The sequence below is a fragment of the Glandiceps talaboti genome, chromosome 2, assembly GCF_964340395.1.
Source record: "Glandiceps talaboti chromosome 2, keGlaTala1.1, whole genome shotgun sequence".
In the NCBI taxonomy this organism is placed as follows: domain Eukaryota; kingdom Metazoa; phylum Hemichordata; class Enteropneusta; family Spengelidae; genus Glandiceps; species Glandiceps talaboti.
Genome location: NC_135550.1, coordinates 25,759,656 through 25,784,990, shown reverse-complemented (window position 1 = coordinate 25,784,990; position 25,335 = coordinate 25,759,656). Strand labels below are relative to the sequence as shown.

The 25,335-nt window shown below is 34.4% G+C and overlaps 2 protein-coding genes across 2 annotated transcripts; one reads left to right on the top strand and one right to left on the bottom strand.

Annotated features, from left to right (window-relative positions):
* Window positions 1–380: 380 nt before the first annotated feature.
* Window positions 381–8,494, top strand: LOC144443436 (ataxin-3-like). Its single transcript, XM_078132916.1, has 8 exons — window positions 381–405; window positions 1,969–2,017; window positions 2,494–2,609; window positions 3,466–3,596; window positions 4,332–4,486; window positions 4,906–5,190; window positions 5,715–5,799; window positions 6,329–8,494. Exons 1-8 carry the CDS (start codon window positions 382–384, stop codon window positions 6,588–6,590), a joined length of 1,107 nt encoding a protein of 368 aa, XP_077989042.1. The 5' UTR covers window position 381; the 3' UTR covers window positions 6,591–8,494.
* Window positions 8,495–12,505: 4,011 nt separating this feature from the next.
* On the bottom strand, window positions 12,506–24,701 carry LOC144453532 (ectonucleoside triphosphate diphosphohydrolase 5-like). Its single transcript, XM_078144845.1, has 10 exons — window positions 24,189–24,701; window positions 21,676–21,755; window positions 19,562–19,705; window positions 16,529–16,640; window positions 15,963–16,131; window positions 15,351–15,415; window positions 14,404–14,667; window positions 13,567–13,623; window positions 13,137–13,243; window positions 12,506–12,763 (listed from the first exon to the last, which is right to left on the bottom strand). The coding sequence occupies exons 1-10, from the start codon at window positions 24,523–24,525 to the stop codon at window positions 12,695–12,697; spliced, it is 1,404 nt and encodes a 467-aa protein (XP_078000971.1). The 5' UTR covers window positions 24,526–24,701; the 3' UTR covers window positions 12,506–12,694.
* Between the last annotated feature and the right edge of the window lie 634 nt (window positions 24,702–25,335).

The window sequence follows — 25,335 nt, the reverse complement described above, 5'->3', positions numbered from 1 at the left end:
GTTGTTTACCTTCCTACTGCACTGCACTCAATGGTCCCTAACCTAGGCCTTCACAGCTAGCACCGGGGTCCACCTTCTTACACTTGCTCCGGCTTCGATAATTCTGGAGTAAGGAAAAAGTTATGGGTACAGTATCCTAAGTGTGCATACAAAGACGTGGGCCACATACATCCGATATATAGCGTCAAATATTACAAATGTAGATGGCAATGACGAACGCTCCTGAGAAATGGCGATACTCACGTTGTCTGTGATTTTAAAATTCGTTCCATAACCCTGAGTGCTGATTGGCTAGTGACACGATAAGCTAATTTTTGATTGGTTTGCATTTGCATTTCACTAGGATGCTGGGAAAGCCGTATAGATGACGTCACTTTCAAGATGGAGTCTATCTTTCACGAAAAGGTAAGCATTTGTCAAAAAACTTCGAGTTTTGTCCGAACGAGAAAAAATTGTGACTCCTCTGTTAAAATTTGAATGACAAACAGAAAATGCCACTTCAGAGTCTTCATATGTGAAAATTGCTACGATGAAGTGAGGCATGGAATCAATTATTCAAGTAAATCATACGGACTCAGGTGTGCGAATGAAATCCTTGACAACTTAGCTTTGTGTGTTATGATCTTGCGAATGTTTACTACACTAACATGGTTAGAACGTATAATCAAAGGCGAGCAGATGACGACCTTTCAAGAAAGCTGAAGAGAATTTAGCTCCCCAATATTTGGCTTTGGCCATCATCTATGACTGATTTATATATATTCTGTGATTTTAGTATTTGTCGAATTGAAAATGTCCATGAAATAACGTTGTTGGTGATCGGAAATAAGTTCAAAGTTGCAGTGAATGTTCCTAGACAAATGTCTGCCCCACCCCTTATTTTTTTACCGACTATACTGTGAACCGAATCAATATCTAACCTTTTAAATTCTCGAGTTTCAAGGTTAAAAATGTAAAGATATTATGTCCAAGTTCCCCCCCCCCCCCCGATGACCAGTTGATAAAAGATGAAATGTAGACAAACATCTCAAAGTGGGACTAGGAGTAGTCCTGCTTACATGACGGTGCACGAGTCTGTATTACTGACTTGGGAGGGACAATTGTCAGAATCGAGTCCCGAATTCCTCCGTATGCAAGCAGGACTAGACTAGGAGTATCTATCGTTATTGTTGGGAAAGTGTTATAAAAAGTTGCTTTGATCATAGACCCTACACGTACTTTGATGCATCGATTAGTTTTGTAGGATTGGTGGTTTTTTAAATTAATGACATGCAACGTCATGCAAGTTATGTTTATAGTCAACAAGATGTCATTAAGCCTGTTATTCTTGATTGAAGCGGCATAGTTTACAGCCATGTGCAGTGAGAGATAATAAAGAAGTGTGGACAATGACAAGTCTATCAGTTTATCTGTAATTCCAGCTCTTCTGTTTAAACAAGGAAGGATATGAAATGCTGGCCAGTAAGGAGCATGGCTACAACATGTAACACTTATATAAGTTTATGAACTTTATGCTCTATCTATACCTGTAGTGGTAGCCTTTGAACATATAACTACACTGGAGTGCATCATATATGTGTAAACTGGAACAAGAAATGTTGGTTGTAAAAAGGAAATTATGTTTGTATTTAAGATTAACATTCACACTTGTTCTTTACTCTGTAAATTGACCTTAGCAAATATCAATAGCCATCAAAGAGTTCCACCCTGAAAAGTTTGAGCTCAGTTTCCGATACATAATTTCCTTGAAGTCCATGCTGTTCTGTTCTACTGTAAGGGAGGAACATAATTATTGTGATCAGCATGGGTCCAGGTCAACCTTTCAGTTTCTGCAAAGTATTCAAAGGCTACAAATTTCATAATGAGAATATGTGACTTTACTACACTCATTCTTATTGATATTGTTAGAATGGACACTATTTGTTATCATTACTTTATGGATTAACATTTATTTCATTTTCATGACAGCAAGAGGGGTCGCTTTGTGCCCAGCACTGCTTGAATGCTCTCCTGCAAGGTAAGAAAATCATCGTTTTATGACATAACGAATAAAGAGTATGCAGAATAATACTTCAGTGGACCCTAGCATATTAAGCTTTGTTTAAGATGAAGTTTTCATCACCAATACTACTTATAAAAATGATGATGATGTGTTAGACATACCGTTGCAATGGAAAGTTATCAGTTAGTGCAATTGGATAAATTATGCACATTTATGCAAAGCCTAAGATCAGATTTCAAATATATATGAGACATTGTACCAATCGTCATTTAATTCGTGAGTATGTGTTGTAATGCAATTTTTCCAGTTAAAATGTGTTGCACTAGCATGTCATCCACTGACAAACCTTACTAAAACTTGTCTAAATATCAAACCCTTCATAGAATATTATTTCAAAACTTGGTTAATATTGGTAAGATGGTTGTTTGTGCTGCTCTCAACAATTACAATACAGTATCCTCTATTTATCTCTTGCATTGTGTACTTGATAGGAGAGTATTTCACAGCAGTAGATCTTGCTTCTCTGGCAAGGGACTTAGATGATGAAGAGTTGAACAGAATGTCTGAAGGAGGTGTCAATTCACCAGAATATCTTAAATTTCTTGAGGTTTGTAAAATTCAAAGTTACTGGTACAGTCTTGTTTAGTCCAGTGCATTGTCTGGATGACTCAAATATAATTTTTGTTATAGATTCAATAACCCCCCCCCCCCACAACACACACACACACACACACACACACACACACACACATACACATACACACACACACACACACACACACACACACACACATACATACATACACATATACACACATACACACATCCCCCACCACCACCACCATCACCACTATATCTGGAGATGAGTGTAAGACAAAGATAAAGTTTTGTTCAGTTGTACATCTCATTTTTCACCTGGACTCAACAGTGTTTTTGTTATGAAGAGCGGTAAGCAGGTAAAATCTACCAGGGTTCCCCTGTAATTTTACTGGGGTTCCCAAACAAAATTATGGTAGATTTTATAGGAAATTCATCTTTTATTCCTTTCCCCCTTTCAGTTACCAGGGGTTTCCTTTAATAGCTAAAACACTGCTCATAGTCAGTAACTGTAAGTGCCTCCTCCTTCATAGTATATCTCCATCTGTAAGAAAAGTCTGAAGTGCTAAAATGAGTGACAATTGTTTCAATCCATCCGATTTGATGATAATGAATATTTGATATAATGCAAATGAAAAAAATATGTCTTACAATTTGCAAAGTTGTCAGCAGTGATAGTTTTAGTAATCTGCATCAGTGTTTGTTCAAATGGAACATTATATGATTTAACATTTCTGTTGTAATACCACATCTTCCATGTATTTAGAACAACCCATATCCAGTACAAGGCATTACATATTTTTGACTTGGAAATATGTCCAAAATTTATCATAGTAATTAATGAGTGACTGCTTTCCTCATTTCAGCAACCATCAGGAAACATGGATGATAGCGGATTTTTCTCAGTTCAAGTAATCAGTAGGGCATTGACACTATGGGCATTAGAACTTGTACCATTTGGTAGTGAAGCAGCTACAGGAGCTAGCATAGACCCAACGTAAGTATAATATTGGCAGTATAGCTTGCATATAATCAAAACTGAGTATACTCGGATGCAAAGAATTGTGGGATTATTTGGAGTTATGGTAATATCTACCTGTAATCTAGGATGATCTGAAGGATAGCTTTCCTGCAAGAATCTTGGTAACCAGCACTAGATTAAAAGCATATACAATGTATTTGATTCATCTTTGCAATAGAGTGATATGTACATAATAATCCATCATTTGAATCTGTAAGTGTACAAGTTCCAACTTCCCTATTGTGTTGATATGGGTTGTAGTCATTAACTTCTGCATCTCAGTGACATCCCTTCATGATATAAATATCTTAATTAAACAGAAGACCATGAATATGAGGCCAATACCATAACATGATGTAAAGCATATTGTCTACATTAGTTAGTATGGAATGACAAACAGTCTTCAAGTTCAAGTGTAACCATAGGAGTCAAGTATGCTTTTGTAACAACATTCCAATATTGCATAGTTTTGGGTCATTGTTCTCCTGTTTGTTAATAGATTGATATGAAGTGTTTTGAAATGGACATAGTTTCAGGCTAACTTTTCATATCTTATAATAGATAAAACAAATGTCTTCAGGATATGAATTTATTTTGTCTTTTTATTTTTTTTAAATTTAGAGAGCAACTTGAATATTCTGCTAACTTTACCAATACCCGTATAACATTTGTTTTAATTTTGCAATTGAGTACCCTTTTTCCATTTTTCAGGTTTGAGACAGCCTTTATATGTAATTATAGAGAACACTGGTTTGCAGTACGCAAATTGGGTCATCAGTGGTTTAATCTGAATTCTTTACTTGTGGGACCAGAACTTATATCAGATACATATCTTGCAATGTTTTTAGCACAACTACAACAAGAAGGTAAGTTGATCAGAACTTATATCAGATAAATATCTTGCAATGTTTTTAGCATAACTACTACAGCAAGAAGGTAAGTTGAAATGGACAAGTAAGTCATTGAGTGGAAGTCTTATGGTATTATGTAGCTTTCATTGAATCACTCAGCACAGAAGTTATCAGAATTGTCATTAAGTCACCTTCCAGTTAGTTGACTTATTTCTGTTTGCTTTGAAAGAATGAAAGCTAAAGATTGAATCGTAAATCAGTTAACGGAATCTTAGTTTTGTCGTCTTGTCTGTCACAAAGAAATGAACTATTTGTGACCCATTCAGCTATTCACTAAGAAAATTACAGAGATACAAAGAAAGTGGGAAGAAAGCAAACAACTATAATAAACAAGACTCCATCACTAATTGATTTTATCCATGTCTATCTTACAGGTTATTCTATATTTGTAGTAGTAGGTACTCTACCTGAGTGTGATGCAGATCAAATACTTCAGGTAATGACTGTCACACAGACACACAGACCAAAACTTCTTAGTGAACTTAAAAAGGAAAGCAATAAGGCCAGTACTAGCAGTTCAGCTTCAAGTTCATCTCCACATAAAGTCAACCTGAATGATTTACAGAAGGCACTAGAGGCTAACAGACAGTTTTTAGAACCTGATGATGAGAAGAGTGAAGAGGAACAATTAGAAGCAGCTATTAGACTAAGTTTAGAAGGTAGGTGTATTATGATTTACAGTACTCATGAAAACACTTGTTTCTCTCAGCCCATGAATTCCCCAATTCTCTGTCATGTTCTGTTTTGAAAATGTGATGTATTCAATGCAATGTGCTAATTATGCTTATTAAATCTTAGTTTGACTATTCTGGAACTGTTTTTGGTAGTATATGTAGACTTTCGCAGTAGATGTCTGTAGCGACGCCAGTGTTTGGTATTGTCAGAAATCTCCAAGAAACTGGGACAGAATTTTATGGTCCTTCTCATTTTAGGTATATTGTAAGTAACATGAAGCTTTATGATGAAGATGATTGTCTGCTGATGTTTGCTACCAGTTAACATCTACTAGTCAACTTTGAAATAATATTAGTACTGCAAAGCAAAAAATCATAACTTTGATAGAAAAAACAAAGAGCTCCATATATTGTCATTCATGCTATCACATGTCACACTTGTTAATTTTTCAATCAGGAGAGAGTTTGATCTGAAATAATCTACACCTTTATTATTTATTATTGTGCAGGTGAGGAAGAAAGCAGTAAACCAGGGTGCTCCACTGAGGTAGATGTAGATGAAGTCAGGCGGAAAAGACAAGAATATTTTGAAAGGTAAAAATATCAGAGTGTAGTGAAGGATAAGAGGCTATTGGAATGTCACTGTTTGTGTCCATTATGCCTGATAAGGGTTATCAGACTGATATTTTAAACACAGGATTTAGGAGTGAACATTAATTCATTTCCTTACTATTGTAGTATCAGTAGTTTACCAATACTCGCAGGGACAGTGGAAATATATATAGAATGTATCCAATACAATGAAAGAGCCCTCACTTGGGAAGGCTGACATTTTCTATAATTTTATAGTATAGTTTTGAGTCGTAAGAGTGATCTAATCTAAGGACAAACATTTCAGAAACATTTAGCTCAGTTTACAATGCAGGCATCGTACCTCAGTCATGCATAGTGGTAATCCAAATGGAAAAGACTCATACTCTAGGTAGGAGTTGTGAGGGTTTGCACTCATGCGTAAATGGGGCTTTAATAGAAGTTAGATTGTATAATGCAAAATAATCCAAAACACATTTGGTTGGTGGTACTTAACATTTGTGTTTTGGGTTTCTTGTCTCTCCTAAACCAGACAACAAGGACAACATCAACAGCAAGGAGGAGAAAAACTTGTTAAAGAAACCCATGAAAATAGTCCTAAGGACACAAAATGTACAGACTTTAATGAAGATGATCAGATTTGTGATGATTTTCAGGACTTTCAAGATGATGATAGGACATCTCAGGAATTTACTATCCAGGATACAAGCACTGAGGACACCAAAGCTGTCAGTGACATGACAGAAGATGAAATGTTACAGGCAGCTCTAGAACTGTCTATGAGAGAAGGATGAAATGTTACTTACAGGCAGCTCTTGAACTGTCTATGAGAGAAGGATGAAATGTTACTTACAGGCAGCTGTAGAACTGTCTGTGAGAGAAGGATGAAATGTTACTTACAGGCAGCTGTAGAACTGTCTGTGAGAGAAGGATGAAATGTTACCTACAGGCAGCTGTAGAACTGTCTGTGAGAGAAGGATGAAATGTTACTTACAGGCAGCTGTAGAACTGTCTATGAGAGAAGGATGAAATGTTACTTACAGGCAGCTGTAGAACTGTCTGTGAGAGAAGGATGAAATGTTACCTACAGGCAGCTCTTGAACTGTCTATGAGAGAAGGATGAAATGTTACTTACAGGCAGCTCTAGAACTGTCTATAAGAGAGAAGGATGAAATGTTACTTACAGGCAGCTCTAGAACTGTCTATGAGAGAGAAGGATGAAATGTTACTTACAGGCAGCTGTAGAACTGTCTGTGAGAGAAGGATGAAATGTTACCTACAGGCAGCTCTTGAACTGTCTATGAGAGAAGGATGAAATGTTACTTACAGGCAGCTCTAGAACTGTCTATGAGAGAGAAGGATGAAATGTTATGTTTTGTCATTATTCTATGCATCTTTTGCCAGAATATCAGAAAAAAGTATGTACACTGTATTTGATGTCATTTTGATATCAGTGTTATTAAGAAAGGAACATGTGAAGAGAGTGGAACTGATGTTAGCTTATTCTGCTTGATTTCCTGAAAAAGCCCAACCAAACTACACAACAGCTTACAAACTTCAATACTTGTGTCATATGCAAGTTTAACCATCTGACATTTCTTAAACTTAATGGCCGTCCAGTGTAATAAGAATTCAAATACGACATGACCAACCATGGCTTGCTGCCATAGCCATCACACTGAACTCCATGCAGTAGTTTGAGTATAACATACCAAATGAAATCTTATACAAGAATGGCTGGTTAGCCAAGTCAAATGTCACAACTTGACTCCAATGAGCTTACCATAATTTGACACATAAATACATAACTATGTCACTAGACATTTGATTAAAATAGATAGCCTTGCCATTTTTGGGGGAAATTTTTGCGAGCCTTGATAATCTTAAAAATATATATATATCCAACCTTCAAAACATGACATAGAATCAAGACCTTCAAGTATACCTATTTAACGTATTCGAAGGTTGCTTTAAGTATGGCATAAAGAGATATAATTACATATAGCAATCATCAAATAATGAGTTGTACAGATTATTAGACTTTCTCCACTCATTGACATACAGTGATCAAGATGAACTCCATCATACATGTATTTAGTGTGAATCTCAATGGTGACATGTGAAGCCTATAGAAATAATGTTTACCCAGGTGTTCAATACCACACTTTTACAACACTTCTGCTTAATATTATTCCCATGGCTTCACTTGTACGGTATGATTCATGATAGTTGTATTGTCAAAGGTTTTCCATCTATTTTCAGTCCTTGAAAACATTGAAGGTATTTCATGCATTGTAGTGTACCCCTACATGGCATTTGAATGGAAAACACATGGTAATACAAGATAGGTGAACATAATTGTGATCTTTATTCTGGTGAATGCTGTTATTTTCCATTGACAGCAAGACAGGATTCCATACTCAGTTTATGCAGGGACCAAAACATGACCAGTTGGTTCTGTGGTTGAACCAAATAATTCTGGTCAGAACTGTACTTGAAATTTTACAAAAAGTTATTCCAAGTTTGTTGCAGTCAGAGTTTTTTTTCATTTGACTACCACAAATCAATACATTGATTTGTCTGGAGGGTCTTTTCGAAGATTCCAGGGTTCAAGTTCATCTTTTCTTAACTAGTGAGGGTACACATGATTTTGTAACAAGGCATTTTACTCTATGTGGTGTGCTCGTTCACAATGCTGGATGCATCGTAATTTGTAAATAAACAAGTTTTCAATTTCTTGCATGTCTGAATTTAGTGTGATTGTTGACAAAGAAAAATCAGAGTTTAATACTCTTCATACTCATGATGATCATATTCACTTTCAAAAGTTACTGTTTTGTAATTCAGAAATGCCTACCTCTGTTGAAAGCATTCATAATGCCAAACCCATCAGACATCAGTTTAGGTGTTGTGGAGTCTTCTATGAAATGTGATTTTCATGAAGGGATGAAGTCTACTATGAAATATGATTTTTATGGAGGGGTGAAGTAAGTGCCATGAATTATCATTTCCATTGAGGGGTCGAGTCTCCTGTGAAATAATATTTCCATGGAGAGGTGGGGTCTAGTATGAAACCTTTCTTACCCTGTTTTAGGTACATGATGTTCATGGGGGGGGGGGGGGGGGGGGGAGAATGGAGACTTCTATGAAGCTTTTCTATGTTGGCATGTAGGAATAAGAACAAATCACCAGAAACCAGTTATGACATACATTTGAAGGCTTTATTATGTTATCAAAATACAGAGTCTGACCTTTATCTCTTTTCATAAAATCTCCATGAAACTTAGCACACATGATAATTGCACCCTAATAAGACAAATCATTAAAATGGACATGGAGATTAAAGTAAAGTAAAATGGAATATATAGACTTGAAATAATAGTCACAGTATCCAAAATTTTCAGAAAAATCTTCAAATATTTTTGTTCCATTTGGTGGGAAATAACTCAGATGCTATTCGCCAGAGCACGTTAATATTGTTGGACCACAACTGCAACATTTAATTTGCAGTCAAAATGATTCCAGGAAAGAAATGACAGTTTAAGAATATGAATACAAATAATTACATAATATGAAGTGAGAAAAGGAAGAACATTTGTTGCTATGGCTATATAAACAAAGTTACAAGACTTGTTTGTTGCCATGACTACATAAATGAAGCCAGGACAAGCAACATTTTGGAAGGGATGGAGTTGTGTTCTGGCAAGTTTGGTTAATTTGTTTCACATCCTTAAAAAGTAGCATACTAAAGTTGTGCATTGAAACGTGACAATTACAACTCGATGAACAGTTCATTTGTGTGATGTCACTGAATCATGGTATGCATTTCATTCTTGTAGTTTATTTCCCCCCCCCCCCCCCCCAAAAAAAAAAAAAAAAATCTCCATACTACAATGAAAACTGAACCAGTCGTCTTGATTATTCTGAACTGTAACTATTGGAAGCTGGTTGGTAAGTGTTTGTGTGGAATATCAAAATGGAATCAAATTATTTGCATACAACCATTTGTGCTTCACTGCCCTCATTGGCAGTATTTGACTTTCACATATACTTTATCTAGCTTAGCACCACTTCATCAAGAGTTATTACCTTTTATTACTTGTTCAATATCAGGTCAATGAATGTTTAGAACTATGCCTTTTCCTGTATCAAGACCAATATAATGCCATTCCACATCATGTGATACACAAACCTGCCTACATAGTGAACCTGGGTTTTAGAACTAAAAAATCACCAATGTATTTTTAATATTAAATCATGAAGAAGTACCATGGCTTGAATGCCAACAAGACAGTCAGAGAAATGTTATACTTGATATAATTAGATATATATATATAGTAAGTGGTTAAAAAATAAATAGGACAAACTTATAAAATAATGAGTTTGATGTGTAAACCATGTGCTATAAATAAATAGTATATATGAGGTATGGTAGTTACTCTGTTCACCGGCCTTATTCCGATAACCCCCTCTCCACTACACTACACCCCCCCCACCCCCCACCCCGGAATCACCACAGGAAGGAAGTACTAATTGAGATAAACTCTGTCTTTCCATAGTACAGCCAGCATTAAGTAATATGAGAAATGGTTCTAACCTCATGCTTTATCACTCATCAGAATTTCATGACAATTTCTCATGTGATGTATACAATCAAATAGGCATTGCCAGTTTCTGTGTGTGTGAAACATCTAAATGTTCATACAAAACTGTACTTATGTAAATTTGTACTATAATATGTCGGCAAAAGTTTTGACATTGACATGTATTTCACTGGAATGTAATTACTGCACTTTTGATGATCATTTGAAATATTGTTATGGTTACATAAGGTTCCTCTGATTGATCATCAAAATCTGCAGTCAAACAATTCATTATGATGGTAATATATATTTAAATAATACACATGCACGTTTCCTGTTGCAATACAAAGTTTTCTTGTTACTTGTTTATCTTTGTTTAGAGGTCGTAAATACTCAAATACAAATCCAAGTGCTTTTTGCTAATCTAGGAAATGCCCACATCATTGGACAGATATCCTGGAAGCATAAATTAGTTTGGGTACTTCACAAATACAAAACAATAAACTGCCTGGGAAAAGAACACTTTAAAACCTGACAAAATATACTTAAAATATACAAACATAGTTAACACTGTGTAAAGAGAAGTACCTTATTATAAAGAAATAAAATTAAAAAACTTGAACAAGTGCATTTCCTTAAAAAGATACCAAAGTGTCCAATATTTTTCTCCTTGGCAGCCTTGTTGCAGTGCATTATTACCACAAAATAAAATATTCATGAAAGCAAAATTAAAATGAGAAATCCATCCAAATTTCAGTAAGTTGTATTTAAATACCTTCATTATTATCTTCATTACTCCACAGGAGTATTTTCCTGTTACATTCCATACATATATTATGCTATATATTTTGCTTCCCTGTCTTTTCTCTAACAAAGTATGCTGTCATTTAGAGAACATACTGTGTCTACCCTGCACACAGCACAATATTTGTAACTTATATAAAATTCTGTTCCTATAGGTTTTTTTTTTTTTAGATCTTCAAGGTTTGCAGACATGGCGTGTGTTGTCATAAGAATGTTCCACAATATCCTCAACAAAACCGTTTTTTCATGCAAGAATTATCTTATCCCAGTTTCTTTTTTTTTCAGATTTGAAGTTTCATGTCAACAGTTAGAATACCAATGTCACAAACACAGAATCACAATCACCATATGAACACCTTGCCTCCTGCACATCCAAATATTCTAGCACATTCAAATTCACCAAGGCATCCTTCTTGGTGAATGTATCAAAATGCTGAGTGTACTTACAAACCGAAAAATAGAAGAAATTATTCAGCCAACTTTGATATTCACCAAATACATTGTTATCTGTGTTTTGCTTTGCTATCTCACTAACCACTTAATGGCAGATTAATATAGCTATGCCCCTAATGGCAGTTTTAATATCAGCATGCCTGTTCTTAGTTACATGATATTTGATTACATTGCTCTTGTGCTCATCTCAAAGACAGCACATTTACATATTGACTTCATTTGAATATAGTCAATTAGGCTGATGTACATTATCACTCCCCATTGGGACCAATCAATTTGAGTGTCTAATTTTAGAACATAGTTTGCCTTTGCTAGAAATACAAGTGGTTAGTAAGACAGTAAATCAAAATCAGAGATCATTGTGTAAACAGGCTAATATTGATGGAGTCATGTCAAAATATCAGGAAATAATGAAATATTGGTCAATACCACAAAACTGTAGAATCTATCTATATTAGTTTTGCAGCACCTGGAAATTTGACCATCATTGTTTTTTGAGGAAAGACTTTGCTGTTTTGAAGACATGATCACTATTCATGAAAGAACTTTGATTCAACCACCTAACACATTATTTTTCTTTTGGAAGAGTTCCGAGGTTTAAACATAAACTTATTTCAGCACCAGTTCCCATTGTCAAAAATGTGACATATTTTTTGACTGGGGATTTTGTACTCTATTGTGCATTGCACTTTTGTCAGAAATCGAAAAAAAACAACTAAATATTTCTCAATCTATCCTACTTCATATGATCTGCTGTACGACAGTTGAAGAAAAAAAAGAATAAAATACGGAAGTGTAGACATAAGTCAGATTTTAATACCTGACTGAATGCACCGTAGCAACAGACTATGGTCTAGCCTATATTTAAGGTCAAAGGTCATTTTCCAAAAAGAAAAATTCCCATGACTTCAGCCTTCCTAATATCCTATCACAAATAAATACAGTAGGTGAATTGTCTGATAATTGTCATCTACTGTCCTGCTGTTGTGATTAAATTACCAATGGTATTCATCATCTACTATGGTAATTGAGGAGATTGACAGCTGCTCCATCATCTACTAATTGAGGAGGTTGACGGCTGCTCCAAGTGCCCAACTCACTTCGACCTCATCTATTTGTTTCTGCAGCTGGAAAGATGTGAGGAATAAAAAAAAGGATAATCTTTTTGAAAAGTAATTTATAAATGCAATACAGACATTTGTATTGATGTTGAAGTCAAGGTTTTTATTTTGGGCAAGACAAAAAGAATGGGTGTCACAAAATACTAATCTATTGTTTGTTTATGCATATCCTGGTTTTGAGTAAACTGACAGAGACAATGACAGTATACTAGTAGTTAGGAAAATCAGATTACAGAACTTGCTTTATAATAATGGTTGATCCTGGCTCTATTGAGTCATTGTTTTGCCATCTGCAAAATACTTTATATTCAACCAGTGTTCATGGGTATTCATATAATGTTTTCAGTAAGAAATAGACATGTTAGTTGAGTACACTTACCACTAGTTGGGTATTGTCATGGAAACCAAATCCATCCCGCATAAGAGAAGCGATGTACACTAAATCCATACATAGAAATGCATTGCTTACTCTAGGGTCATTACATTCTGAAAGAAAATTTTAAACAGAGATGTTGGTCTTTCTACAAAGTACAATTCTCTGAACATGATGTTCTGTTCAATGAGATCACAGCACATTGTCCAATGAGGTAATACGATGAAGGTCTGTTCAATAAGGTAACACTATAATATTCTGTCCAATGAGGTGAAAGAATATGTTCTCTCCAACGAGGTGACAGTATATGTTTTGTCCAATGAGGTGACAGTATATGTTTTGTCCAATGAGGTGACAGTACACAGTACTCTATCACTACTTGTCATGTCTAGATACTACCCCCACCCCCTCCCACCCCCAGTACCTGTGTACTTACCTCTCTGTGCTATTAGATTGAGATCACTGACAATAATAGTCTGTGGCTCTTCTATTTCTACAAACAACAAACAAACAAACAAAATCAAATATATATTTGGCACATTAAGGAAGGATATGAAGGAAATATGAAAAGAATTGTTACCACAGTGACCATTCCTTTCCTACCCACAGAATAATAACAGACAATATTAAATTTATGTTCTGTATGTACCATCGGAATCTAAAATCCACATCCATTGGAGATTTAGAAAAATAGGTACCCCCCCCCCCCCAAAAAAAAAAAAATAAAGTCACTACATAGTAATGGTTTCCACCTTATGAACTTATGGAAACAAAATGGACTCTACCAATATTTCCCAGGGAGAAGGTTACATTTTAGGAGGAAAATCATGCAGATTATGGAGGCCTGCATTATGGCTGAGTATACTATCTCAAGACTTGCTCTCATTTAAGCCAAAACCAACCAATGTTACCGGTACTATTACTAAGCAGTTAGTGGCCAGCCATCTATGCAAGCACTGCACAGCAGAGACAAAAAGGGAGCTTGTAGGGTTATATAGATGCATTCTAAAGCTCGGTTGGCTCAGTACACATCTTGAAATTATAATTTTGTTGCAATACATGGAAATCCAAATGAAAATTATAAACACAAATAAATATAGAATGTGAAAGAGCATACTCACAGAAAAGGCAGGTTTGCTTGGCTGAGAAATCATACATGCATTGAAGAATAGTATAACTTAGTACCAGAGGTTGATGTGCATCAAAGCAAACTGCCATACAGTATCAGCATATAAACACAGGTCAAAGGTTAAACAAGAAACATTTGGCTTACCAGAAGTCTTACCTATGAACCCACTCTCTTCAATTTTTTCAACAATATATGAGAAAACATGGACTGGAACTGTTAAAAGTTCTGAGGGTTGGTGAACTTTGTCTCCTAAGAACTTTCGTGCTGTTTGATAACATTCATGGTATCGGTCTTCTACAGGTTCAAGTCCTTTGACTGTATACTCTACACCACCATACCACCATTCCTCCTCATGATGTAATGGTAAACATGGACTTGACAAAATATGGAATAATGGATTTTCTGGGTCTGGCAAGAACAATTAATCAATCAATCAATCAATCATTTCAATTGGTGGAGGTTTAATAAGTCAATACTTTACACACTGGCACGTTTGGTTAATCTGTTTTGACAGACAGGAAAAATAAATCTAAATCCAGATTCTTGTAGGAGTCAGGACACTTTGGTGTCTGTAAATATGAATTTGTCTGCATCTGTCTACCAACTGTCCTGACTCAGGACACCTACAGGAGATATCCTGAAAACATCACAAATTTGTTCAGTGTGTGAGCACACATGATTCCATAGTTTGGTGTCTGTATCAAAATGAACATGTTCTGAAAATGTCTTGCAACTGTTCTGACATAGGACAACTACAGGAGGTCTCCTGAAAACATCACAAATTTGTTCAATGTGTGCGCACACATGATACCGTAGTTTTTTGATATCATCCTGGATGTAAACACAAAAACCTCCTTTCTGAGGTAATGCTATAAACACCTGTGATAGAATGTCTAAATAAAGATATTATGTGACAGGAAGGGTATGACTGACACAAAATAATTGGTGGGTGACAGTTAGATATATCCTTTACCATAAATGTACACAGATAAATGATACTCAATACAAAACATAATTAACATACAAGATGTCTTGTGACCATTTAGATATCATAATGTATATTATACATTTTATCATCACATACAACATACCTGCATCCTTTTCCTCTGCTCCTAGCATGGCAAGTCTGGCTGCTTGTAGCCCAATACCTAAATAACTGTATAGAAAAATACAAAATAAACATTTAGTTAGACGTTGAGAATAGTTGTACCTTTTGGGGCTAACATTTGTAAACAGAAATAAAGTACATACATGTAACTAGAAGTGGAGAATGGTCATTGGTTATGGCAAGCATGTGTAAGCTGATGATTATGGGTAAGTAAACAGTATATATTCTTTTATCTGTATTACCAATTTGTACATTTAAATGAAATTCCCTTCAAATTTAGGTTTAGGTGACTCATACAGGTAACCTGACAATGACTGGTTACTTTTCATTGTTTTGTGTAATATCCTCTAAAATGCGAAATACATGTACTGTAACAATCTCTGGGACATGAAGAAACATGTTTGTAACTTGACACAATATTAAAATATCAAAAGTGGTTATATGAAAAGCATAATCCACATTTGATGTTGATGTTCCAAAGGCAAAGACGTGTCCATCTGCTATACCTCTGGTAAAGCAAGGATTTGATCAAACTTCATAGACTTTACAGAACACTGTGGTAACCAGTACATGACCGTGAGTAATGACTACCTACCTGTGTACATAAAGTACATATTTCCTACCAAAGATCTCTATTTCTTCTATGAAATCTTTTGGAGCTGTAGACATGGTTTGTGGATCCTGAGTTTCAAACACAACTTGAGAAGAACCTCCTCCCAAGTCAATACATGGAACGGAAGGAACATTTTCATCAAAAAAACTATCTGTAAAAGGCAACATATGAAAATGTTACAAATCTCTCTAGTATGATGGTTGAATGGTGTATTGTACTGCCATCTTAGACAACATTAGTCCGCATGATAAGTTAAATTATACCATGCAGAAACCAAGTTACTGTCTTTAATAAAAAATATGACCACTCTACGTCACAGGTGGAACCGGTTCTAACTTTTATACCACCTTAGGCTTGAGGTCATGACCTTTTATTTTTAGGTCATTGCCTCATTCCCAGATAAAGATGGCTGTTAGTCGTTGAAATATTAAAACACTCTGATATTTTGTTACACTGTTGATTGATGAAATTAAGTTTTTGTTTGTCCGGTATATCTGGCTGTATAGATTATCAACAGATAAATATTGCACTGAACAATTTATACTCACTCCTGAGAAAGTTGACTGTGTACCATATGTACATGCCTTCTGCTGTTCCATCCAGAATGGATACATCTTGCTTTGAAACGTTAAATGGTGAGTCATGAAGAAAAGTATATGTCTGAAAAAAATTGACAAAATAAATTTTAAAACTTTGAGAGTATGTTTTAGAATTATGATATTTTAGAATATTTTTTCCATCTAAACACCACTTTAAAACAGATCTCAACTGTTTTTTATACAAATCTGTTGAATGACTAACCATAAGAACTCTGTTCAATATACATGCATATGAATCAATGCTACAGAATATAAGTATGACTTTTGAAATCATTCACCATATATACCCATATGTTATTGAACCCCTTTATGTAAGACACATGAATAAAGAAAATTTTGAGGATTTTTTGTTCTTAAAAAAAATTGTAATTAAACAACATTTTGAAATAGCTTTCAATAGCATTTCTTCTTTGATTTCAATCACAATTGAAATAAAATGATGCAAAGATGTCTTGGATTGAGAAATATACATCCTAACCCTGTTTCATAATCAGAGACTATTATAAAAAATTCTATTCATCCACAAATTTGGTGGGAAAGTTGAAGTAATTACAGAACCACAAATTCTTGAAAGTAGGCTGCTTTTTTGAATTTAAGTACTTTTATCTTTTTTATACATGCTAGTGTGAAAATTGAGGCATTCACAAGTGAAAACACAAGTGACTGAGTTTGATAAAAATGCACAATTAAAACTTTATTTCCAATATTTCAACGTCTTCTTAAAGGTAAAAGGTGCATATCTGAGTTCTAAAAGCAAGCAGTAGTGAAACGATGACTGGTGACTGCCTTAATTTCTGCTACCATACTATGCAAAACATACACTGTGGTATTTTTCTGTGGCTGTTTTGTGCCATGTTAATAGCCCCTCGTGGAGTACTTGTCACAGGCACACAATCTGTAATGAGCAAATTTAATCATATTTTTTTGCAATATTTCATAAATTCACACGAAAAATCCACATCTCCACTATTTAGACCTAATGCAATATTCAACACATGTTGCAATTGTAAGTGTATTCAATGAGTTGGTAGATGGCACAGGTGACACCGTATAATGCATATGTGGCAAAGTATACAAATATACATGTATAACATAAATAACACTGAATTTTCAAATGTGTATCTATGGTGAAGCCAGAGCATATACAGGAGTACAATTTTTTTTCTCTATTCAGTCTATACAGCCCCTATGCACAGTTCTCTATATATTCTTCTAATTCATAGTGACTTATAAAGGTAGCTGGGCCATGTAATCCAAACTATGTATGGGTTTCATTATTTTGTAACAATCACATGTTTTCATAAACATTACTAACCATAGTGTAGTGAATTACATGAAATGTGTCTACAACTTCATTCTTATATATTTTTTGTACTACATTGTATATCATGTCAACAAAATAAACCGGAATTTCTGTATCGAATGTCCATATATGTAAAATTTAAACAATCCCCAAACAATAGTTGCCACAGCCTGACACCAAACTAATCTCCACCTGACCTTCTCATACTTTGTTTTGTTAAGATTTATACAAACAAACACATTACTGGTATTGTCACATGTTCATTCCTGAACTAGATTGAATATGAATTGAAACTGTTAAACATAAGGTCAAATTTATAACTTGTAAACTATAATTTCAATTATAATATTTCAACCAAACTGTTTTAGAAAATTCAAGTATATATGAATATTTTTACTTAGATTTTAGATTTAGATGTCATTGTGAAGTAAATCAAGAATGGAAAGATAAACTAAAATTACCATACATAAAAATTACTTTCCCCCACCTTACAAAAAACTGTCATGACATGTTGTCATGGTGACAGCTGTCAAAAAAGAAATATTTAAATCAGTAACACTTTTCAACATTTCAATCAAGGCAGGAGATAGCTATACAGTACCATACATGGGAATTACACCAGTATTTTAATAGTAAATGTATTTGTTTGCACTATTTAAATATGAATTATTTGTTGAAATACTATATTTCCCAATTAATTATTTCTATAGAATATCACACGGCATTCTATTTCAGTAGTATTGATTCAGAAGTTGTTATACTGCTAGACCAGACATATTGTGGGTAGGTAGGTAGGTAGGTACAATGTATATACCATTGTGATACATGTAAATATACAGGCCTCGGACATGTTACATTGGTATAATTTCACCAATATTCTTCATTTACACATAAATGAAACAAATCTACACGTTTACAGCAAACTGAGCAATTACATGTACATGTCATGTCTTGTCACTGACAACAGAGCAATCATTCTGGTTAATATATGACTAATCATTTCAACATAACTCTAAACATGAAATAATGGCAAGAGTCTAAAAATTGAATCATATATGTTTTGAGACAAAAGTAGTTATATTCTTGTTGTTTTCATAGTTTATTTTTTTATTTGCCAATCATATAATGCATATTTTTATCATGTGAAGTGCATTGAGATTTCTATGCAATTATGTAATGCGTTATACAAGAAATAAATATTATTAAATAAAATATTATTATTGTATCAACTTCTATATATTACTGCTCCAATATAGGTGTTTGAACCTAAGGACATTCTGTGTATGGGATGGGGTGTGGTGGGGGTGATGATAATCCACTTTATATCCAGAAGTACAAATGGCTATATTAGAGTTGTAATATTTTCATTACATGCCATGTGAATGTTTATAAGATGAAGAATGATAAATTTCTATCAGCTTTAATACATGTACCCGGTAATACCACAGTATAAGAGTATCCTGCAAAATTGTAATTTTTGATGATGTACTAAGTGTTCATGTATATTGTATGTATATTGGCCTGTATACTCTTCACCTGCCAAGCACATATCTCTGAAGTTACAAAACTAAAACAATAGCAAGGATACCACATGTCTATTGAGCCATGTAATAATACAAAATTGATATTGAAGGTTTGTTTCTCTTTCTTTCTTTTTTTTCAACTGTCATTGAACTTACAACTTCCAGCAACTTGTCTGCTTGATTTTGTGGTAACAACCTGAGTCCAGCTGTTGCTTTAAGTGCCACTGGTGTACTCGCCCATTTATATTCAGGTATGGAGTCCTTAGCAATGTTCAGTAAATGATCAAGGCCCTGGAGACACTGCAACATAACAAAAAACGCAAAAAACATATTTCATTTACTATTGACTGAAAACATGGGAAATCTAGTATTTAGAACAGCTTGATATAATAGAAATGAGATTGATAAGGATTTTTATCCGCTAATGACATATGATCCGACAACTTCAAACAATATTTTATAGTCGATATTATAGTTTACTTTTTCAAAATATCTCACTAGAGACTTGCCAAGGGGTATATTTCTGTAAAGCTGTAATTTTTATATTGTTGTATTTGACAGACAAGCCACGCTATATATCAAAATACTAACTATATTGTAGCTAGTGACATTTCAATATGTGAAGGTACGACATGTACATTTATAGCATCATTGCAAACTCTAAATTAACCTCTGAACTCTGAATCTTTCAGTCACAGCTGACACACTGCATGGAAATATTAAATTCTAGAAACAATATTTCATTAAGCACAAAAGGAAAATAGAATACAGACACATGTGTGGGTTTTATTGTTTAATTAAAATAATTCTTTATTTTAATATTATTACTTTTGTACATATACAGTAAATTCTGACACCCCCCCCCCAAAAAAAAAAAAGGAAAAAAAAAAGTACAATGGTACACATAAAGGACTAGCAAACTACGTCGTACACTGCAGGTAGAAATGAAATTAAGGAACCAATTTTCAAAATTCTATAATGTGCAGTGGTCTAAAACCAAATAAAATAAACTGATATTTCCCTCTGTTCAGCCAACATGAAATTTACACATATGGTCTGAATTTCAAATATCAAACGAGATGTTATATTTTATTTCAGCCTGTAGGCAAAACAGGTAAACTATGTGATTAATAACCATAAAGTATATACTGTTATTTCTACCTTGTTCTGCCATTAATCAAATCTCAAAATTAGTATAATCAATTGCATAAAAGATTTTACACTAAAACCAAACTTACTGTTGTAATAATTAATCGACATACACTGAGTTCACTTTTGCAAAATAGTTTTAAGAATTAATCAAACTATCAAAATTTATCAAAGTAATACTGTCAAACAACGATGTCTCCATGCTTCTAGCATGCTGTGCCAAATGCTATTAATCCAATTTATTTGTGTACTTTTCCTGTCTATAATGAGTTCGATTTGTACAAGGTATGAAGACTGTGGTCATACATGACATTGTTATTAATTCTGATCAAATAGTCTTTGGGAAATCAACCATTGAAAGGTAAAAGGGAAATAACTCAAATAACACAAATTTATTGACTTCAAAGAAGTCAGAAAGTTCTTCTTTTTTTTTGAAGATGGCTTATTTGTTTGTTAGACTGAAAGATCCATCTTTGTTTCCACTTTATCTGTAATATAATATGAGTGGCTACACACACACAGTGGATCTTTCAAGCTATCTGACAAGTGCATGAATAATGAATTTGTAAATAGGAGTCAACCTAATCATGCTACCACAAACTGTATATTCTCATTGGCTGATTTGATGAACCGACTCTGTGCTGTCTACTATAACAAACTACAAAACAATTAATTCTGTTGTAATCACCAGGTACACAATTATTCAAATGTAATATGTCACATTTTGTGAATATTACCAGAATATTTATCACACTATTATGTTACCGATTTCATCAATGATCCACAGACTATCCTAAATCACTGACAAATGTCATCACTATGGTAACATTACTATACAAATGTAGTTCATGGTGGGTAAAATCTGTCCATTTTCCCAGACTACTTTATCACATTTTAACTCTTTTGCAAAAAAACCCCCCAAAAAACCCAAAACACTACACATACACCAAGAAGAAATTTCCTTTTGTTGTCAAGGGAAATTGTACTCCCATCCTCTAGTGTGGGCAATTTTAGAGGGAAAGTATGCCATTATACAATTACATCATAGTGAGTATCACATACATGTACCCTGGTAAGGACAATTTGTAACAGAAATTATGTCATTACTGGCATATACTTACACCTGATGGATTCTCAGCAAATGCAGATAACCCTGGTTTAATTTGCTCAAACACCTCTTCTAGTAAATGCAAAGGTGAATCTGTTAAGAAAAGTCATACAACATTAAAAAAAATAATAAGTATTATCACAAACATAGAAAGCATGCCAATATAAGATAGCACATTTTAAATAACATTATAGATCTCTACATGTGGAACTATGATGTAAACAAGAAATATGTATCTACCTTGTGACATGGCTTTCAGTTGAACTCTGGTAGCAATATGTATGTTTTATATGACCCTTCTCTACACTGTGCTCAAAGAACTTTACAATTATTTGCCTCTGGCACAGACCACCTATAATGGCACAATGGCCGTGTATACTTCAACTCCCTGGGAAGCATACAATCCCTACTGCCTCTCTATTACTGTAAGCATATAGCATATAATCCTTAACAATGTATCCTCCATCCTATATGGTCCCCATTTGTACAGCTTGGTTGACTTGGTCTATGTCATGGTTCAAGAACTCTAACATTTCAGAAACAAAATGACACCAACAAAGCTTGAACTGGTAACCTGCAGATTCTGAGGGGCCATCATGACGACTAAGTAGCTACCAAACTATATTTGTTGGTATATAGTCTATATTTGTTGATACATGTATAATTGCCTAAACTGTGCTTTATAGTTTGTTAACAAAGTGTTAAATAGACTGGATCATTAAATTTGTAGGGTTATACACACAGTACCATCAATAACTAGCAGACAGGTTCACTAATTTAGAGGTTGGTATGTCTTTACATGTATTGTAACAAGCAAAAATTAACCAAAAAATAGCAACAATCTACTGAGATGTTGATTGCAATTACACATTTTTCATGTATAATTACAATATGAGTGTGTATTTATATGCTGATTATGCATTTATAATGTTATTTTGTATGTTTTTTATTCAAAATGTTCTTTAGAGTAACTGTATGTTTGAAGATAAGAATAATACAAATTGTTCAATATCATAAATATGTGATACATGGAAGAGCAGGATTCCAGAGATAGAAACCTGAGATATGTGAAAACAACCATTGCTATAAGTTGACAGAAAAATCCTACAGAAATGAAATTCATACTATGATTCCAACAATCATACTCTCTTAATGTAGCCACCCCCCTCCAAAATTTTTTTACATAATCATATGTAAATAAAATGTAAATTATCACATGACCACAACATGTGCATGATGATGCATTGCTTTCACTTAGCAACACAAATATATTTGCATAATTTGTCCACGAATAATTATAGTCTGAGGAGTTGTAATGGATGAAGGGACTAACTGGTGCCATCAAACAAAAATTTTCAAATTGTTATTTTCATTTCTAACATTACAATGTAATCAAGGCAAGCTGAGAAGACAAGGAGGTACAACCAGCTAACTATGCATCTTGTCAGTGCAGTAAAACCTAATAGAATAAGATAATCCTTGTAATATCACTATGTTTTTGATTCAATTTATGTAGTGTGTGACTTGAAATGGTACTACTTAGAAAGCCATACAATTCTAACAATATACCATATGCAGTTTCCAAGATATTGAAATACATGGTATTCATATATCAATTGAGCAAAAAAAATAACACTTCATTTTTGAGATTAATGCTTCTAAGTAAGACTTCTTTTCATGATTTTAAATTAAAAGTCGTCATTTTTTCCCCTTGTGATACAGGCCATACAATACAGAAAAAGAAAAGTATCCCTGGATATCACAATGCCTCATTTATAACACAGGATATGCCTCAAAACTAATACAATGATACAGAAATGTTACATATGGCAAAGGTATTATCCAGGGCAACTAATAAAACACCTTACCATCCGGTGAGTTCAACATATGGTACCATATAAATCTATATGATCAGCAGGAGCTCTGAATCATCATGTATATATGTATATGTGTACAATAGTAGTGGCTCACAAAATCTAATTTCATCCATTTCTAACATGTTCAGACAAAAGTTGGCTGAAATTATTATCTACAAGAATTTCCCAAAATAAGAAGGAAATCAATAGTAGCATGGAAGTATGTTACTTCCATGATAGTAGTTAGTAAGTAGAAAGAAGTCACTCTATAACCATGATTGTAACAACGCTGTAAATAAATTACACCAGAAACTGATAAACCATGACCTTTTTTTAACTTATCAAAATACCTTTACTGCAATCCTTACGAGAAGCAATTGAAAACAAGCAATCTATTTCCCTCTATAAATCCTTCTGTCTACTGTAAATATGTGTAGTAATTTGAGGACAATCATTGCAATTTATTTGCCATGCTGTATTTAGCATGTAAATATGAATCTCCAGGTTTATAATAAAACTTAGCAAATAGTTTTATGTTTGTGTTATACTGTTATATCAAAAATAAATTTCAAAACACACACAAGTAGTGCTCATTTACAACATGGAAGTTGAATCAAGTTTAGAAGGATATAAACTAAAAATTTGAGTTGTGATAACATTTGTCACCTACCTTTACTTGTTTTAGTGAAATGTAAGACATGGATTCTGGTGCCAGTGCTTCCAGCATCAAACATTATTCCGTATAGATCGGAATGGTTTGACTGTAAGTGTGGATTCGGGTAATACGGAGGCTGTATACTTTGTGTTTTGTAGTCAATATGAATTACAGGCATACGAGACTGTATGCCATTATAAACAGTTGTTACTACTATGAAAGCTGTGACTGCTATAATGGCTACAACACTGTAAATTTTAACATTGTACGTAGAGTTCAACCTCAGGACGTTTCTGTCCAACATGGTGATGGCATCCCTGATACGGAATAGTGATACGCTTGCAATATGCATGAGTGGTATATAAATTAGCAATAAAGAATATAATCCCTAAGAGTCCGTTCTGGTTGGTTGCTGGTCTCTGAGATGTCTCGTCAATATGCAACATGTGGTCCAGTATGAAACATTAGAATAATATCGAAATACAGATTCGAAAACAAAATGACGAGATTACAACGATATTACAGAGCAATCCAGCCAATCCTATTCGAAATCAACGATGTCGACAGCTGTCCCCAGGATTTGAGAGATTTCAACACTGGTGGCCAGGTACGTATGGTAACACACTATCGCTTGTATCAATGTATGTCGAGACGATGTACACAGGATCAGGAAAAGGTTAGAAACTGACCCGAATAATTTACCTCAGCGGTGCTGAGATGACGCTGAAAATGAGAATGTGCTACGCCCCGGCCTACAGCAATGAAGTAACTTTTGTTCACTTGCTAATTGTTTTTAGCATTGTTATGTTTATAAATACACGTTTTGAGTACACGTCACTGTACGACTGAGACGCCGTTCCCGAATTTGTTCACCTTTTCCTCTATCACAAAGGTCTTTACGGTGGTCTTGTAAACTTCCTGGGTAAGCGTTACGCCCTACACTGCGTGATAAGACAAATACTATGCGGTGGTGTAAACTCCCGGTGTAAACTTCACGTACACCGGCCACGGCCTCTACGCCACAACATACAACGCCTAATGCCAATGGCTTAATGTTTTCCTTCCGACGGGAGAAACTCCCTAGATTCGTGTTGAAGACATCAGTGCAAAAATGATATCATTTAGAAATAACGAGTATTTAAAAATCACGAAATGCATCCTA